The sequence below is a fragment of the Pithys albifrons genome, chromosome 7, assembly GCF_047495875.1.
Source record: "Pithys albifrons albifrons isolate INPA30051 chromosome 7, PitAlb_v1, whole genome shotgun sequence".
NCBI classification, from domain to species: domain Eukaryota; kingdom Metazoa; phylum Chordata; class Aves; order Passeriformes; family Thamnophilidae; genus Pithys; species Pithys albifrons.
In genome coordinates this window covers 40,617,338-40,633,477 of record NC_092464.1, presented here as the reverse complement: position 1 = coordinate 40,633,477, position 16,140 = coordinate 40,617,338, and the positions used below count along the sequence as shown (strand labels likewise).

The window sequence follows — 16,140 nt, the reverse complement described above, 5'->3', positions numbered from 1 at the left end:
TTGGAACTTCTTGATATTAATCTTGGGGAAAACTTAATGGTAAATTATGTAATAATATAAATCTGAGGGGGGAAATGTTCATTATTTTAAAACACATAAGTATGAAAGTTGGTGTATATATTATGTATGTGTGCCATGAACAGGTTTTTTCTATTTCCAGTGCCTTTTTATGGTGGTACTTCCTTTTTCTGTGTGTTAAATCTCCAGTTCATTCCTAGAAAGTGGGGCTCCATGCTTTAATCTCAGAAAATAGACCACTTCGCTGCTAACAGCTCTATCAGTGTTGCTATTTGCCTGGTGTCATAAACTGCAGTTTCTTCAGAATACAGTGTTTTTGTAGGGCATGGGCTGGTAGAGAAGAGTCTTACATATTCCTTGAACTGAGTCTGGAATCTGATTGTCTTGCTTGTCTTTACAGTGATGAAAAGTCTGAATTGTACTCAGGCCAGCTGGGAATTAGAGAAGCTGAACTGTGACCTGAAAGTGCATAGTCTGGAACAGGATCTAGAAAAACTCAAGGAAGAGTGCAACAGTCTCAGGAAGGAGTTGCAAAAATCCAAGCAGAAGGTACCTTAATTTTTAAGGATTTTTTTATTAGTAGTTTATTTTAAATCCCATATGCAATCAAAATAAAGGGCTAACAAAAATATAAAGTATATAATTGAGTGAAAGATGAACGCCTTGGTAAAATTTACCTTAAATGTTTTCTTAGACTGCCATGTATCTTGGAAATAGGAACAGGCTCCCCAGTGACATGGTCATTGCACCAAGCCTAAATTTAAGAAGTGTCTGAGTGACACCCTTAATCATAAGGTTTAGGTTTAGGTAGTCCTGCAATGAGCAGGGAGTTGAACTTAATGCTCCGTAGGGATCCCTTCCAAACTGAGATATTCTATGAATCTACAGAGGTGACATTTCCCAGCCATTGCCTATATATCAATGGAAAATAAAGCTTTATGATTTTTCATAAGTAGTCATAGAAGTGTTCTGTGTAAGCTGGGCTACATGGGAAATTTGGGGAAAAAGATGTTGTTTTTTTTAAAAACGTTAGAATGCTTATGGTAAAAGATGTCATGAACTTTGTTTAAGAAAGTCCAGCTTTTTTCTTTAGGGTAGTTGCATGAAGCTTATCAGGAAAGTACCTGTTTTGCTGCCCTTCACTGCCATTTCTGGGGAAAGTATCTGTTTTCAGGGATTCATTTTGTAACCTAGATGTTGTTAAGGTCTCAAAAAGAAAATTAAGGTAACTTAATGCTTTTTGTTAAGCTATTGTGTAGTTCATTCTTAATCCTTTCCATCTTACCCTTGATGAAAGGTACAGTGGCACTCTCTAGGACTCTGCAGTCACGTTGAAGTTACCAGGGAATGCAAAAGATTTAAATGGGATTGTTTGAAGAGGCAGACTATGTCAGATTCCTTGTGGCCATTAATGATGATTATTATGTAATTTTGAGTCACACAGTATTTGAACGAGCCTGCATTTTTTCCACTAGGTGGGGATAGAGCACATGACGTGTTTTGTTAACTTCCATTACTGTGGGTTGTTTTCACCTGTGTCTGGAATTCAAGTGCTTTCAATACCTTGTAATTGAAGATTACAGATTGTATTGTGAGAGTGAATGTTAGAGAGAACAGACTGAAATAGCAGTTGTAAGGGATGCTACATGTGATGGTGTTTAAATAACACATATCAGCAGCTTTTGGGAAAAATATAAGCAACAGCACCTTTTTGTTTATATTTGTTTTTTCTTTTTTTCATATTTGATCCTGGTAACTACTTAATATAGGAAACACAAAGGTACAAGTTTTCAAACGTGGGGTAATACACCACAACTCTTTTTTTAACTGAAGTGGAGTCATTGATAGGTGGTGGTAGAAAAGTCTTCATGAGGGGAAAAATCTGTCAAGTGAAATACAGGCAAATGTGGTCAGTGGACAAGGACAAGTCAGCATGGTTTCAAAAATACCCAGCTGGTATTTTTGTTATTACTTGATTTCATTATATTGGTTAGCATTTTTGGGTGTTTTCTACCTTAGGCAAGTGTACTTTCTGTTTTTTTTGTACTTTTGGATATTCTTACTAAGGTTGTGCATTGTAGTTGATGCAGTGTGTACATTTGTGTGACAAGCTGCTTGAAATGCATACAGGCTGTCATGAAGCCACAGTAACAGGTATCAAATTCATGACAGCTTTGACTGGGGGGAATGGTAGTAGGAGAGAAACAGGACAAGAAGGGCTATGAATGGGAGCTCATCACAGCCGAGGGTCTAATAGAAACACAGCTAATAAAGTGAGGCTAATGTTTGATTTGTTAAACAGTCCTGTTAAATTCAGTGAGGGTGCCTGCACCCACAATCTCAAAGTAGGCTTTCATGCTCAAGGGATAAATTTTGTTCTGTGATAAAAGTAAGCTGTGGAAGTAAATCTATACTGAAACAGTTTGCTTAAATTTAAAGGTCCTGATATAGTGCAATAGGGAGAGAACAAGAAAAGACTGGGGTTTTTTTTTATTTTTTTTAATAGTCATTGGAAGTCTTTCTGAATGTTTGTTTTTTAAACCAGTCACAAATTCAGAAAGCTCAGCTGTTAAAAAAAACCAGGATGGAGGTGGCTGAGCAATGCCTTCCTATAAGTAGGTAGCTTAAGCATTTTAAGTGGAAATTCTTAGTAGAAGTTTTATTTTCATTTCGAAACCCTCTGCAGCCAAGACAAATGAAGACTACGTGTGAATTTCAGTATTAGTGAACTTGCAGTTTCACTGCCATTGTTTCAGAAGATCTGAAATCATGGTCATTCAGTCTCTGTCTTCCCTTCACTCTGTTACACAGGACAAGGCCCAAGATGGAAATCCATTAAGTGGAGACCACCTTCAAAAGCAAGATATCCAGAGGTATGAAAAATCAAATGATGTCCATGTTTTATTTTCAGTTTACTGAGGGAAAGTTATTGGAACAAATAAATATTTTTGCAACCTCTTTAAGCATGTTATTTCAAATTACATTATTTCAAGTCTAGGTGTACTCATTGAACAAGATCATTGTGCATTTTTTTTCTTTGTCATGTTTGTAGTTCAGGATGATGATGATGACGATTTACATCTCCAGACTGTCATACAGAAAATGCAGATGTAATGATCTTGGATTTAAAAATCAGGTTTTTTAATAATTAGTTGACTTGAGGAGGTGGTAGATAAATTTCCAAGTCTCATCCCAGCTATGGAATATCTTCCTTTGCTGCATGGAGAGGTTTCTGTGTTTGCATAGGTGCAGGCCTGCATAGTGCTGGAACATACATTCTTCTACTAGAAGATATTTTAAAGCATTTTTTTTCAAAAAATCGAGGAGCCATCGTTTGATTTATTCAAGAAGAAATAGCAATTGTCCAGAAAAATGCTAAAATATTAGAAAGCTTTTGTTCTCATTTTGTACCCATTCAAGTAACAACTGTACTTATGTGATAAACTCCTGTATTCTCCTGCCTTAAGTATGTGTGCCGTATTAGAAGGTGTGTTTATCTTTTAATTCTCTATGCAAAAGAACCGTTCATGAACGCATGAAAGTTTTCCAAACGTTCTATCTTGTGGAAATGAAAAACTAATTGCATCATTTATACCCAGTTCCGCCTGTTCGTGCACTTACAGGATTTCCCACCAGAGGGAAGAGTGGTCCTTCATAATGACAGATGGTTTAGCGTGATGCCTTGTGGCTTCTTTGGGTATTGAAGAGATGGGAAGGGAAGTCAGTCACTGAAAGAACTGTACAAGAGATTTCTCATCTGATGTTCTCTGGTGTGATGATGATAATGAATGCACTGTACGCAAATCACACATTGTCCTTGCACCTTGACTGAATGCTTATTCCTGTGGTTTCTGATGGAGCTTCACAGTCAATCTTGCATGCTGATAAAAGGTGTTCTCTCAGGATACAGTCATCTCTCTGATCATTTGATCATTGCTCTGTTCAAACTGAGCTTTATTCCTCAATGTGGTGTTCAGGTGGCCACCATCCAAATTAGCGTCTGTACAGCAGAGGGTTTGTTTTAATACTACATAAGTAATGAATGTGTAATCAATATGTAAGCCCATCCAAAAATCTGTGGGAAAAAATACTTGAAAAATCTCCTGCAAGAAACATTTGTTGTAGCTAGGCATTTGCAGTCAGTTAACTTTTTGGAAAGCAGTTATTTCACATTTGTGCAAAGTCTGCAAGTCTGACTTTAAATTCTCAGTTTGCAAATCGACCTTGCTGTAGATTTAGACAGGCTGTCATATTGAAGGTTTGTATTACATGTTAGAAGGCAGTGTAGGATAAACCTCCAAGCATGGGGGATCCTTGGTTTTCAATTGCAAATGCGTTGGAAATGAGGCTTTGCAATAGAATTCGAAGTCAAAATCCACAAAAACAACTAAAATGTGTCGCATGTGATTTCAGTGGAATTCTGGTACCTGCAGTCATTTGCAAGATGCTTGTAAAAGTGCTAAATGTATTTTACAAAATTCATCTAAACACTTCCCTTCTGGTTGGTGGCAGACACTGAGCTGTCCTTACGTTACCACTTCTGTGTTGAATATTGGACAGTTCTGTTTTGATACAACTAAAGTTTGTTTGGTCTTATTTTTGAGAGCAAATCACATGAATTAATGAAGGGTGATTGCCGCATCAACCTTATTTTACAGTTGTCATCTCTAATGATGACATCTTTAATGAACAAAAAGGGTTCTGCAGTTAGAAAGGCCCCAGGTTTAGCTGAACTTCTTGAAATACCAGTTCTGAAATTTTAACTTTCTATCTGTCAGAATTGCTGACACCCAATACATTACCTATTAAACTGTCAACTTCCTCTGTTCTTTAACAGAGCTTTTTGAATCTGAATGTTTGTATTCTGGGGAAATATTTCTGTGCATAGCAGAAAGTTCAATTTCTTTGTTCTAAGGGAACACTGTTAGCATTAACTTGCAGGGCAGCACAAAAGCTGCTTCTCAGAGTGATTTCGAACACGTTCATGCCTGATACATTTCATGCAGGAGTGATCCTATATTGCTGCTTAGAGGGATAGAACTCTCTATGTATGCATGCTTGAAAATAGTTACAGAGCTTATAAATTCTTAGTCATCTCAATAGTTTGAGCCGTTTTCAAATATCTTCAGTGGATGCAGTGAGGAAGAAAGAAATCTGGAAACTTCTCAACGATACTTGTATTCAATGAATGTGTTTTGGTAGAATGTTAAGCATTAAAAAAGCATTAAATCATTGGTTTCATGTTTAAGTTGGAGTAACTACATCCTTATGTCTTTGAACATCAAGTTAATTATTAATCAACCTACATGTGGTATTCAGTGAGCCTTGGCTGAAAATTTTACCAAGAAACATATGGTAATGCTGACTCCTCTTTTTTTTGTTCTTGATTTTCTTACCAACTATTAAATTGTAATGTCAATGATGTGACAGTGCTGCTGTTGCTAAATAAGTTTCTCATATTATGCTGTCTTAGAGAATGAATTGGGTCACTATTTTGTACGCTGTCTGATAAGGCAGTGTATTACATAATACATAATAATACATCATTCATAGATGACTTGAATATGAAACAGTAAGTTTTATGTTTTAGTTTGGTCTGTGTGGGCATGCTTAGTACCTGGCATTCTCAGGTATTGAGTCTGAATTCAGTGTAGCAATGTGGATGGTGTAAGACCCAAATATTTATTGAATATTTAAAATTATGGTCAATTAGCATTACTAGGATCATAATATATGATGGGGTGTGTGGTCATTTATTGAAAGGTGTACAAATTAAAACTCTGCCTTCTTTGCAACTTAGTGTCACTTTATTTATTTAAACTATTCCTTTGAGATTACTACTTTTATAGGAAGGTGGTTAGTTTCAAATAACAAAATGAAAAAGTATGCTTCATGTTTTCTTTCCTTTTTGGGTATTGAAATTATTATTACCTAGTATGTCAATATATAATGCATTACATATTGTAATATGCAGAAATCAAATAAAATATGCAAGATCCATCCATTTAAGGCAATTATCAGTACTGTTCAATGCATTTCGAATTATGGTACTCTAGCAAAATTTGCAGTGTATGTCAGGCAAAACCGATTTATTAACAGACAATGTTTACTAAACATGTTAATAGGCTACTGTAGAGGTGACAATATTTAACCTGTAATAAATTTTTGTTTTGACAGTGTTCAACAAGCATATTGGGACCTGAAGAGAGAAACGTCTAATTTACGCCTCGTGACTGATGTGCAAACGGAGGTTCTACGAAAACTGAAGAGAAACTCAACAGCAACCAAGAAAGGCAAGTCAGTGTTTGCAGCAACAGACCTTACAGACACAAACACTTGATTCAAGATGTCCTATTTTAAAAATAAACTGGCTATCATATCTTATCAGAATCTCATCAATTGAAGTTGATAAGCTAGGCTGTATTATGGTTCCAGCTTACCCATTTTCTGCTTTTGCTTCTGTCTCATACTGGTCAACTTCACACATAAAGGTGTTGCTGATGTGTTTTTTCTCCAGTACTGTATTCTGTTCCCCTTGTGGCTTTTTTCTCAGTCAAGTGTTGCTTATGTGCACAAGGCTGAGGTGTTAAGTTTACTGTATTTGACCTTTTACCACAACTACTTCATATAAGGGGGGGAAAAAATCTCTTTTCAAATGCAGTCTTATTTTCCCAGTACAGAATATATGAAGTATTAAATGGGTAATATTTTAAAATCAGACTTTAATAGGCTCAGATTCCCTTATGGCTCCATATTTGTTTATGTTGGTGTTCAGAAACGTTGTCTTTTCTAGCAAAATGCTGCACAATATGACATTCTCCAAATATCAAAATACTGGGGAAGTAAAACTGCCTTATATAAATAAGGGTTAAATAATTTCCATATAGAGTATGTATGTCTGTGAACAGTTCATCAGACAGTTCTGTTTCATACATATGTTTCTGTCAAGCCGAATGCTAGACTATCAGTCATACACTGTGGTTAACAGTAAATTTCCTGTGTTTTCTGCTTCCTTCAACTGTGGTATTTACTGTGCTCAGAATACAGGTGAAAAACAGTGAACTTGGTTACAATGTATTGGTGGCAGTCTCTGATGTCCTTGGCCATTACAGGATCAAGACACTTTGTTTTTAAACAGCTGAGGTAATGACAGGATTCACCTCCTGGTCAGTGCCTGCCTTTGTGGTCAGCAGTGACTAATGATCCCTCTCTCCCTGGTACTTGGCTGAGTTGGCCATATTGTTACCAGGTGAGTTTCTGTTCCTACAATGCTAAAACACCTTTGTCAAGTAACTTCAGCAGAGAAGCTGAGAACTCAATGTCTTTAGTCCTAAACCTGTCAAGGTTTGATGTGATCATATAGTGTCTCTCTGTCCTTATTTTTAAATTGGAGTTACCTGTCTTGCTGCTACACAAGTACTGATTTTTCTTTTCTCCTTGGTGAACAGTCTCATTTTCTGCAGTTGTTCATCCACAACCATAAAAGTGTTACTGATAGATCAGGAAATAGTGAACTTCTGCCTTTTCTCCTGTAGGCTTTTTTCAGTAATCTTTCAGAAGTATGTGAGAGTGCACAGGTCTGTTGACTTTCCTCGTCAGCCAACTTAGGAATGTGATGCAGATATATCTGTGCTTGTATTTTTTTATATCTGTGCTTGTATTTTATATTTTTAAAAAATCCTGGCTTGTACAAAATATGGGTAGAGTTGACTTAAACCTTTCACTTCCTATACCTATAGTACTGGCTGTTTCAGGATGTAGAAACGAGCTGCCACTGTCAGAGGTGCACTAAGTCTGCAGAGCATGTGTTTGTTACTCTGTTGTAGACATAAACAGTATTGATTAACATGTGGATTCTGCTTATATGTCATTTATGTATGGAGGCATTTTCAAATGTGTGTGGGAGTTTGTTGTTGTTGGTTGGTTTTTGTTTGAGGAAGTCTTTTTTTTTACCTTTTCAATCTGTTTTCAGTGGATTCCATTTTTCTTGAACTTCTAAAGGGTTTTACACTTGTCAGCACAAAGAGACCAAATCCAGTGCTTTATCGTGTCTTTCAGACATGATGCCAGTGCTATTGGAAAGTGGTTTTGGCTGACGTTTGTGAATTGGGTACTGCTTTTTAATTTATAGTGATGAAGTTGTATTCTTTGACCAAGATACAGACTGGTTCATCTTTCTGTCCCTTAGGAACTAAAGTTAAAAATCACAGTTTATACTCAAGATTCACATCTGTTCTAGAAGCCAGTGTGTTAGATGTAAGTTACTTTAACTGCAGGAAGCATTTATCTGCTCCCATTACATGTTTATGTACGTGATTGCTACAAAATAATCTGGTTTTATTTGGCCATCTGTTCAGATGTGCATTGAAGGTGCAGTTCTTCCACTTTAGGCAGATGCTGTTCTGCTTAAAAATCCTTTCCTAGCACAGTTGAAAACTTCCTTGGAATTTCAGATGGCTGAACATTGCAGTCTGTCACTTTACTTTTGTAAGCCTGACAATAGTGGAGCACAAACAACCTGTGAGAACCATGTGTGTCCCTCTTACTGCTTCGTGGGCAGTGAGAATTTGGTTTGTGGGCAGCCAGAGAACACAACTTAGTAAAAGAATCAGTAGAGTAGGAAGCAGCATTCACTGTTGTACATGCATGAAAATCCTTTCTGTTTCAGTATCCATTCCAGTCTGGTCAGAAAGATTAGTCAGTTTATCTGTGTTCAAGTGGGAGTCGGGAGGTTTCCTTGGAGTTAGGTGTATTTTAGAAATTGCCATTTCAGGATTTTGGGTTCATCTTGCAAAATCAGACTGGTGAGGTTAGTATGGTGTTTGTAACTTTTAAATAGTTACTGAATGTGGTCTGAAAACTTGTGGCTTGAAAACACTGTTTAACATCCCTGCTAGACTGTGGTACATTTGAACTACATGAAAAATGCATTAAATAATGTAATTTTAAAATCTTTTTTTTTATCTTCTTCCTTCAGCTGCCTCTACTGCACCAGTACAATGTGTTGAATCGAACATTTCAAAGCTGAATTTGACATCTGGGGTAGTCTATAAGAACCTCTCACAAAATGATAAAGTCTTCTGCAATGCTGTCTCTCCCCCTCTGCTGAGGAATGTCCACATCCCATCAGAAAGGGTAACTCTACAAGCATGGACAGATGAGAGACCCATTCCAGTCGATGGCAAAATGTTTCAGGAACATAATTCTTACGGAAAGAGCTCTCTGGACGATAATTCCTGGGTATTCCCAAGTCCTCCAAAGCCTAATGAGAATATGTTTTGGGAAATTAAAAATAATCCAACTTTGTTAAACTGTCCAGCAGATTACCTGGATCAATGTAATCAAAACTGTCTGCACAAGAGCTAAACAATTTTTGGAATGATTCTAAATAGGCACCTTAACACTTGATCTTTGAAAGATGGAAAAAAAGTTGCCTGAAATGTTCTTTCTTTATTTTTACTTCTAGTTCTGAAACAGAAAGCCTAGTCTTCCTCTGCTGTACTTCGGGAGCAAGTTTCTTGATGTTAAAGCTGTGCTGGTATAATGTAAAAATAAAGAAATCGAGCATGGGGCCTGGATAGTCTTGTATTGCAGATGACATACATTTGCAAAAGGTTACATTGAAAAGTGAGTTCATGGAATAAAACAAAATAATCTAGTTCTGTATTTGTTTGCTATTTGTATGTTATCAAGAGAATACTTGATATCAGGTGTTAAAACTTGTACCAGCTCTGAGCTGATTTTTTGATGATGTCCTTTTTCAGAATAAGGCATAAAATGAAGGATTGGATTCTCTCTCCCTTCGTTATTTCAATTAACTTTGATTCCTCTGTTTAAGAAATGCATTTTAATATATTTTTTAACCAAGAAAGGTGATAGTTACTTTTTTTCAAATCCTCAACTTACAATAGATAGCAAGAAGAGAAAATGACCCCTGGGCTATCCTGTTTGGGTTTGCACCACTTAGGGTTTGATTATGAATTCTAAAGGAGCACAAGTAATGCTGCTGAACAGTGTGAATCGTGGAGGTCCAGCTTGTTTCCCTCAGACAAAGCCCATCTCCTCTTTCAGTTTGTCTATCGAAGTCGAAGGAGTGCCTTCCAGATACCTTCTACAGTAGCAAACAGCATACATAAATAATGTTTCCCATTCAGCAGACACAGTTTTTCTTTCTATTATCTTGCTCACATATATTGGCTTGTCTGTGATTAATGGAAATGGTGTCAGATGCTGGAATTTATTCTGACCAATGAACACAACTGACTCAGGGGAGTACAATCTCTTGGAAAGTAATAGAACAAAACCCAATATGCATAAAACAAATCCAAGTCACTAGGCTTTAGCTGATAGAACCAACTACCTGTATAATAACAAAGAAAACATTTCTCATGTGGCTGCATAAGCTATATGGTATCTAGTTCTAAGGTAGCTTACTTTTGGGGTTCCCCACCTCAACATTACAGAGGGGTTTTTTATTCAGTAATGTATTATCCAACAGACATCAAACATGATTTGTGCAATGAAAGAATTCTACTGTGTAAGATTTTAAATAAATTTATTTTTGTTCGAAATTGGTTTCACTTAGAAATCTCTGTATTTGGCACAATTTTTTTTTTTACTTCAGCTTTAATTCCTCAATTGTGTGTAAATGTTACTCCAAATACAAACAATTATATTTGAGGTTCATGCTTTTTCATCCAGGGAAAGAAAACCAGTCATCTGCTGTACCTGCTTCAGCATATTCTGGAAAAGGTCTTCTCTTGGATGTTAAACCTGAAGGATTTAGTTACTTTAAGCTATGATGTTTTCAAAGTGTTTTGACTACTTGTGTCAAAAGGTTCATGATCAGCCTGCCCTGTGTGACACGGGAACTTAAAATTAAGCTTCTCTAGGCAGACCCTGAGCATTTCCAGGCTTTGCCTTTGATTCTTGGTTTATATTCTGTGATGCTTCCCATGCTGGAGCAGAGGGACTTCAGGAGAGTGCTCATACTGGAGAAAGTGGGACTGATGCTGGAGCGCTCGCTGTAGGCAGCATTTCCAATCCAATCATTCGCCATGGTCAAGCTGTAACATTGGAAAAGGAGTCCCCAGGTTTGGAGTCACTTGGGACCTTGCTGACTTGTGAAGCATATATTGGTCCGAAGCTTAGCAGTCAGATTTTGACTGAAGATGGAAAAGTCATTTCAATCTATGCTGCTACTGGCTTACAGTGCTTTTTCCATTTTCAGAAGTGAAATCTTTTCATTGCAGTGATGGCAGATTACATACAGAAGTAGCTGTAAGTAACAGAGTTCTGGTATTTGTGTGCATATGTGCCTGTGTTATATAACACTACATAGAGTAAGGATCAAGATCCTCAAGTAATTGTTAACTGCCACCAAGAAGATTTTAACTTGAATGTAAACTTTGAATATTTGAAAACCTCACCTAACTCACCAATTTGACAGTTATGAATTTAACAGCTTTTGGAGCAGGAGGAGGTTGTTGCTTTGCACATTTAAGTGAGCATATGGCAAGCTAACAAATATGTATCTGGATATTTGGGGAGTTGGGTGAACCTTCTAATAACTCTATATGTTAACTTGCACTGTTTGGTTAATTTTAAATATTTTTAAAATTGATCATTTTACATGCCAGTTTTGTGGTTTACAACTGATCATTTCTCATATTATGTGAACTAGCCATATCGAAGAGTGCAAACTCCCAAATTAGCTGTGACGCACTGTGTAATTTTTACAGTTGGTAAAACAAAAAAGAGCAGCACTAGGCATATGGTGGAGTTACAAAAAGACAATACCCATTCCGAATAATGGAACACAGGCCCAGGTAAGTATCGTATGAACTATACTGGTGAGATAAAGCAGGTTGAACTTTATTTCAAAATCAACTTGCAGCAGACTTTGAGACTCCTATGCTGAGAAACCTTCAGTGATGTTGTGGCCTGGTAAAGGAAGAGTGAAAAGCCCCAGTACCAGACACCTGTATTGTTGTCTGATCTTCAGAGAGGCCTTGTGAAGAACGGTGGTCACAGAGTGGTAAGTCTTGTGTAGTTTGAATACAAAAGCGTATGTGGCATCCTCATATGTTTTTTGTATTATTTTACTGGTTTTAAGGGGTCAGGCTTTCCTCCCTTTCTTTAGGTGGAGTGGTATGCTATTTGCAATTGTATGAACATAATAGAGTGGACAAAAGCATTTCATACTTTTTACGATCACCACTAAAAGTAAACCTTAATTTTAACTGAGTTACACTTGAACCATTTGAAAAAAACCACTCAGAGATCAGTATCTAGGAAAATTAATTATATTTTAAGATAGAAGAGACCATATAGTTCAAACATTAAGATGATATTTAGGTATGGATGTTTGATCTAGGGAGGAGCATGCAGGAAATAACCAGGTACTTACTGAACTGATTTTTAACTAGATGGAACACTTACATTGCAACTGTATGTGCTAGATGTGAGGCAGAAGGGGTTTCTGACTTGCAGATTAATTGCTGGATGATGTCTCAGCCTGCAATAGTTGGCTGTTCACTCCTCTGAAAACCCTGTGCACAACAAACTGGCACTCGTCTCCCCTCCAAGTGAGGGAAGGCAAGCCTTAAAATAAGTATGTGACACCTTTTTCCTCCTTCCTTTCAGATCTTGTCCCTCTCAGGAGGGAGAGAGCTTTAATACACTGAGGGAGTCCAGTCTCTGGTAAAATCTGGAGGTGTCCTGGGGGCTTGCCAAGTGCCATGAAGAGGCACAGATAGGCCCCTGTGCTGCAGAAACAGTGACAGATGCTGTGGTGTGCCAAGCAAGGGTGCTCAGTGACAAACCAGTCTTCTGGCTTTAGGGCCTTATTTCACCAATGCCAGTGAATAGTGCCCTGTAGCGAAGGATTTTAAGCTGGGTGGGCTCATGGGTACAGGAGGCAAGCACAGGGTGCAGGCTCCTTATACGGCCCCAGTGAAAGCCCGGCAACTTTGCAAAAACTTCTAGTTGTAACAGGCACTGTTAAGACTGCAGCTGTAAACACTTGGTAATGCCACCTTCATTTTTCAGAAGGTCATGTTAGAAAACATCAGATGCTTTTATACAAATATTAACTATGATGGGCGAGCGGCACTGCCACGTTTCAGACCTTGGCTGACCTACTCAAGTTAGTCCCTGCCTCTGCACTTCTGTAACCTTTCTATAACAGATACGCTAACTTGAAAACACTGAAGACACACCTAGCTTAATTCCCCTAATTGTTTACTTGCATGCAGAGTAAGAATCCTGCAGAATTTATTTCAAAATGGAAAAAAAAAAGTAGGGGCCATTAATGAGAGTTGCAATCCCTGGCTTAGATGGAGATGGCTGGCTGAAGTACTGCATCTGCACGGTGTCAGCTCCCTGCCTCACCTACAGCTGGCTGCTCTGGGTACAGGCAGTTACCATGTTTGTCTTGTTGGGAGGTGGAGGGGCTGAGAAGGGAAGACAGCCAAGCTTCCAGTTATACCTTCTTGTCATTTTACCAAGTAACTTCTGACAAAAGTTTGGGTTTTTTTTTAAATTCAACCCATAGAAAAAAAACTTCCAGTTTCCTGCTGAAGCACAGCTGAAGGTTTTGCCAATACTACTCATGTTTTCTTACATTGATTAGAATCTAGGGCTGCCTCCTGCTAAATTGAGTAGGAAGGACAGTTTATAGCTGAGACAGAAACGAACCCGAAAGCAATTTACTGGTATGAGTTTGTCACTTCATAGTAATCATTCTTTCATTTAAACTTTAAATAAAAGATGTAAATGCAATTAAACTACAGGATACTGCACAAGACACTAAGTGAAAGGTGTGAAATCAAGAATTCAAAACTAGGGAACGTCACATTAAGGCCATGATGGATGTGTTACAGAGGAAGCTGATGCCAGAGCCAAGGGCAAATCCCAGCTCTGAGTGCATCCCAGGGCAAACAGAGGAGGAGCTGCAATAACCCAGTTCTTCCCTACATCCACCAAAGTGTAGGTAAAGAGAAATAAATGACTGGCAGAACCATTCAGTTCGTGGGATTTCACGCTTGACAGTAGAACTTAGTTAGCAGTGCAGAAGGGAGCTGTGGCTGTTGTTTGCAGACAGCATTCAGGGGTGGCACAGCAAGACCTGCAGGTCCCACCTCAGGCTTTGTTCCCCTCCAGGCACAAACTTCTCCCCGAAGGACTGGTCACTGCCCTGGGGTTCCCCCTCACCTGCTGAACACACTCTCTGCTGAGCCAGGAAAGGAGACCCCCCCCCATTGTTAGTGCTGTTGTCTGGTCACCAGCTGTGCTGGGAACCCGAGGATGACCCAGGGGAGCCCACAGTGCAGGCACATGCCATGGGCAGCACACAGCCTTGCCCCTCAGGGAATCCTTGCTCCCACACAAATCCTCTTTGGAAAGGCTTTTGACAACTGTTAAAACACCCAGGCCAGCTTTCCAGAGCTTGAAAATGTAGCAGATTTTCATAAGGGGATAACAGAGTGGTCACTATCTTTAAAAACACATTTCACCATCTACCTTAGGTTTCCTTTTTTTAAAATGCATACAGCTAAACAGCTTATTTTCCACTGATTTGGAATATTTTTGTTTTCCAAAATGCTTGAACTAAGGAACCAATAGCAAGTGCACATGTACGACACTGTTCTACATAAGCTATTTTAAGGTGGTTAGTTTTAGATCTGAGTGCCACTTCAGTTTGCCTCACATGGCAGAATGATACACATCTCTTCAGTTCTTCATTCACAAGTGTTCCCTAGTCCTCCAGCCAATCTACTGAAGCAACATTATTACTGAGTATTCCAGTAAAAGGCACAGAATAAAGGGCAATGACTAACTCGCAGTGTTAAGACCTTCACATACATGCATCACAAAGTCTGATTTGAATGTCCTACTTGAATAGCTTTAGTGCAATATTGTGTTGGTGGTGAAACAGTATTAAAAGAAACCAGTCAAATTTTGGATCTTCTGATAGCAAAGTATCAAATCCTACTATTTTTTTTCGTTTTTTAAAACCAGCGCAATAAAGTTACTGAGTTTAAGTGCAGCCTTTCCTTTCTTGTAAATAATTTGGTTGTATTTCAGAATGCTTCAAAAGCTACTCCAATATAGTAATTTAAAGTTTTATAAACTATGTCTAGTGAAGCCATTTATGCACTTAAGAGTTCTACAATTAAGCAACTTCAAGTATCAATACAGAAAAGATCATTTAAATGCCCCTTTTTAATTAGGGACTTTCTTACACTTCGTTCCTGCAAGAAGTGACCTGCTTTTTACATGCCCAGTTTAGGTGTTTACTCACCCCTACCTGTAATAATTTTGCAGGTGTGGTCACTCCTGAAGAGTGGCAGCTTGTTCCATGTTCTCAGAGAAGATCTGGATCAGATTATTTTCTCCTCTAGAGTCAAAATAGTCAGTCTGAGCCACACACAGGTCCAAGGCATACAGCCCTTCTGGCAACGTAGATTTAAACATGAGTCACAGTGTAGGCACAAGGCTCTCGTATGCCTCAGCATTTTCATGAAAAAAGTTGTTCACACTGGTCTGTGCAGCTCTTCCCTTCTGCCTTTGCCACCCTTCTCTTCTAGTAAGTGCATTTCCATACAGTCAGTGTTGGGTGATGACTAATAGACCGATTTCAATTGATACACAATTTGTGATTGGTTAATAGAACTTAAAGGTGAATAATTTAAGTTTTTATGTAGACTGGCTCACATAACTAAACACAAGCTTTAAATTCCAAATGGATATTCTGGATTTGTAAACTCCAACTTGCAAACTGATAACAAAATCCCAAGTCCAGACCTTCATAACTTCTCTCGTAAACTGTGATAGAATGCTCTAGATCTTTAACTACAGAAAATTATTGATTTCAGAGATTGTTTTATTCTCCATTCATCTCATTTTGTGTATTTCAGGTAAATTCCACACAGGGGTACAGATCATTTAACTCTGTTTAAATCAAAGTTGCATATAAAATGTGGAAAGTTCATTTTAAGTTTTAATTATACATTTGAAGTAATCTTCTGTCTTTTTTTCTTAATTCCAGTCGCTCTGTATTCTTCTCTTTGCTTCAAGTACTCTGCTTTGCATTCTTCATAGAATGATGGATCAGAATAG

At 38.0% G+C, this 16,140-nt stretch overlaps 2 protein-coding genes across 4 annotated transcripts in view; one reads left to right on the top strand and one right to left on the bottom strand.

Moving 5' to 3' along the window:
• The window catches only part of AZI2 (5-azacytidine induced 2), a 23,758-nt gene extending 13,169 nt beyond the window's left edge, over window positions 1-10,589 (top strand). For 2 of the 3 annotated variants that reach the window (XM_071561122.1, XM_071561121.1), the window contains exons 5-8: window positions 419-567; window positions 2,830-2,891; window positions 6,196-6,311; window positions 8,996-10,589. In XM_071561122.1, the coding sequence (XP_071417223.1) occupies window positions 419-567; window positions 2,830-2,891; window positions 6,196-6,311; window positions 8,996-9,384 (716 nt within the window). In that variant the 3' untranslated portion in view covers window positions 9,385-10,589. The remainder of the gene's footprint in view (window positions 1-418; window positions 568-2,829; window positions 2,892-6,195; window positions 6,312-8,995) is intronic. The other variant, XM_071561123.1, reaches the window with a different exon arrangement.
• The window catches only part of CMC1 (C-X9-C motif containing 1), a 49,938-nt gene continuing 44,360 nt past the window's right edge, over window positions 10,563-16,140 (bottom strand). The window contains exon 4 of the mRNA XM_071561124.1: window positions 10,563-16,140. Coding sequence (XP_071417225.1) covers window positions 16,026-16,140 — 115 coding nt within the window. The 3' untranslated portion in view covers window positions 10,563-16,025.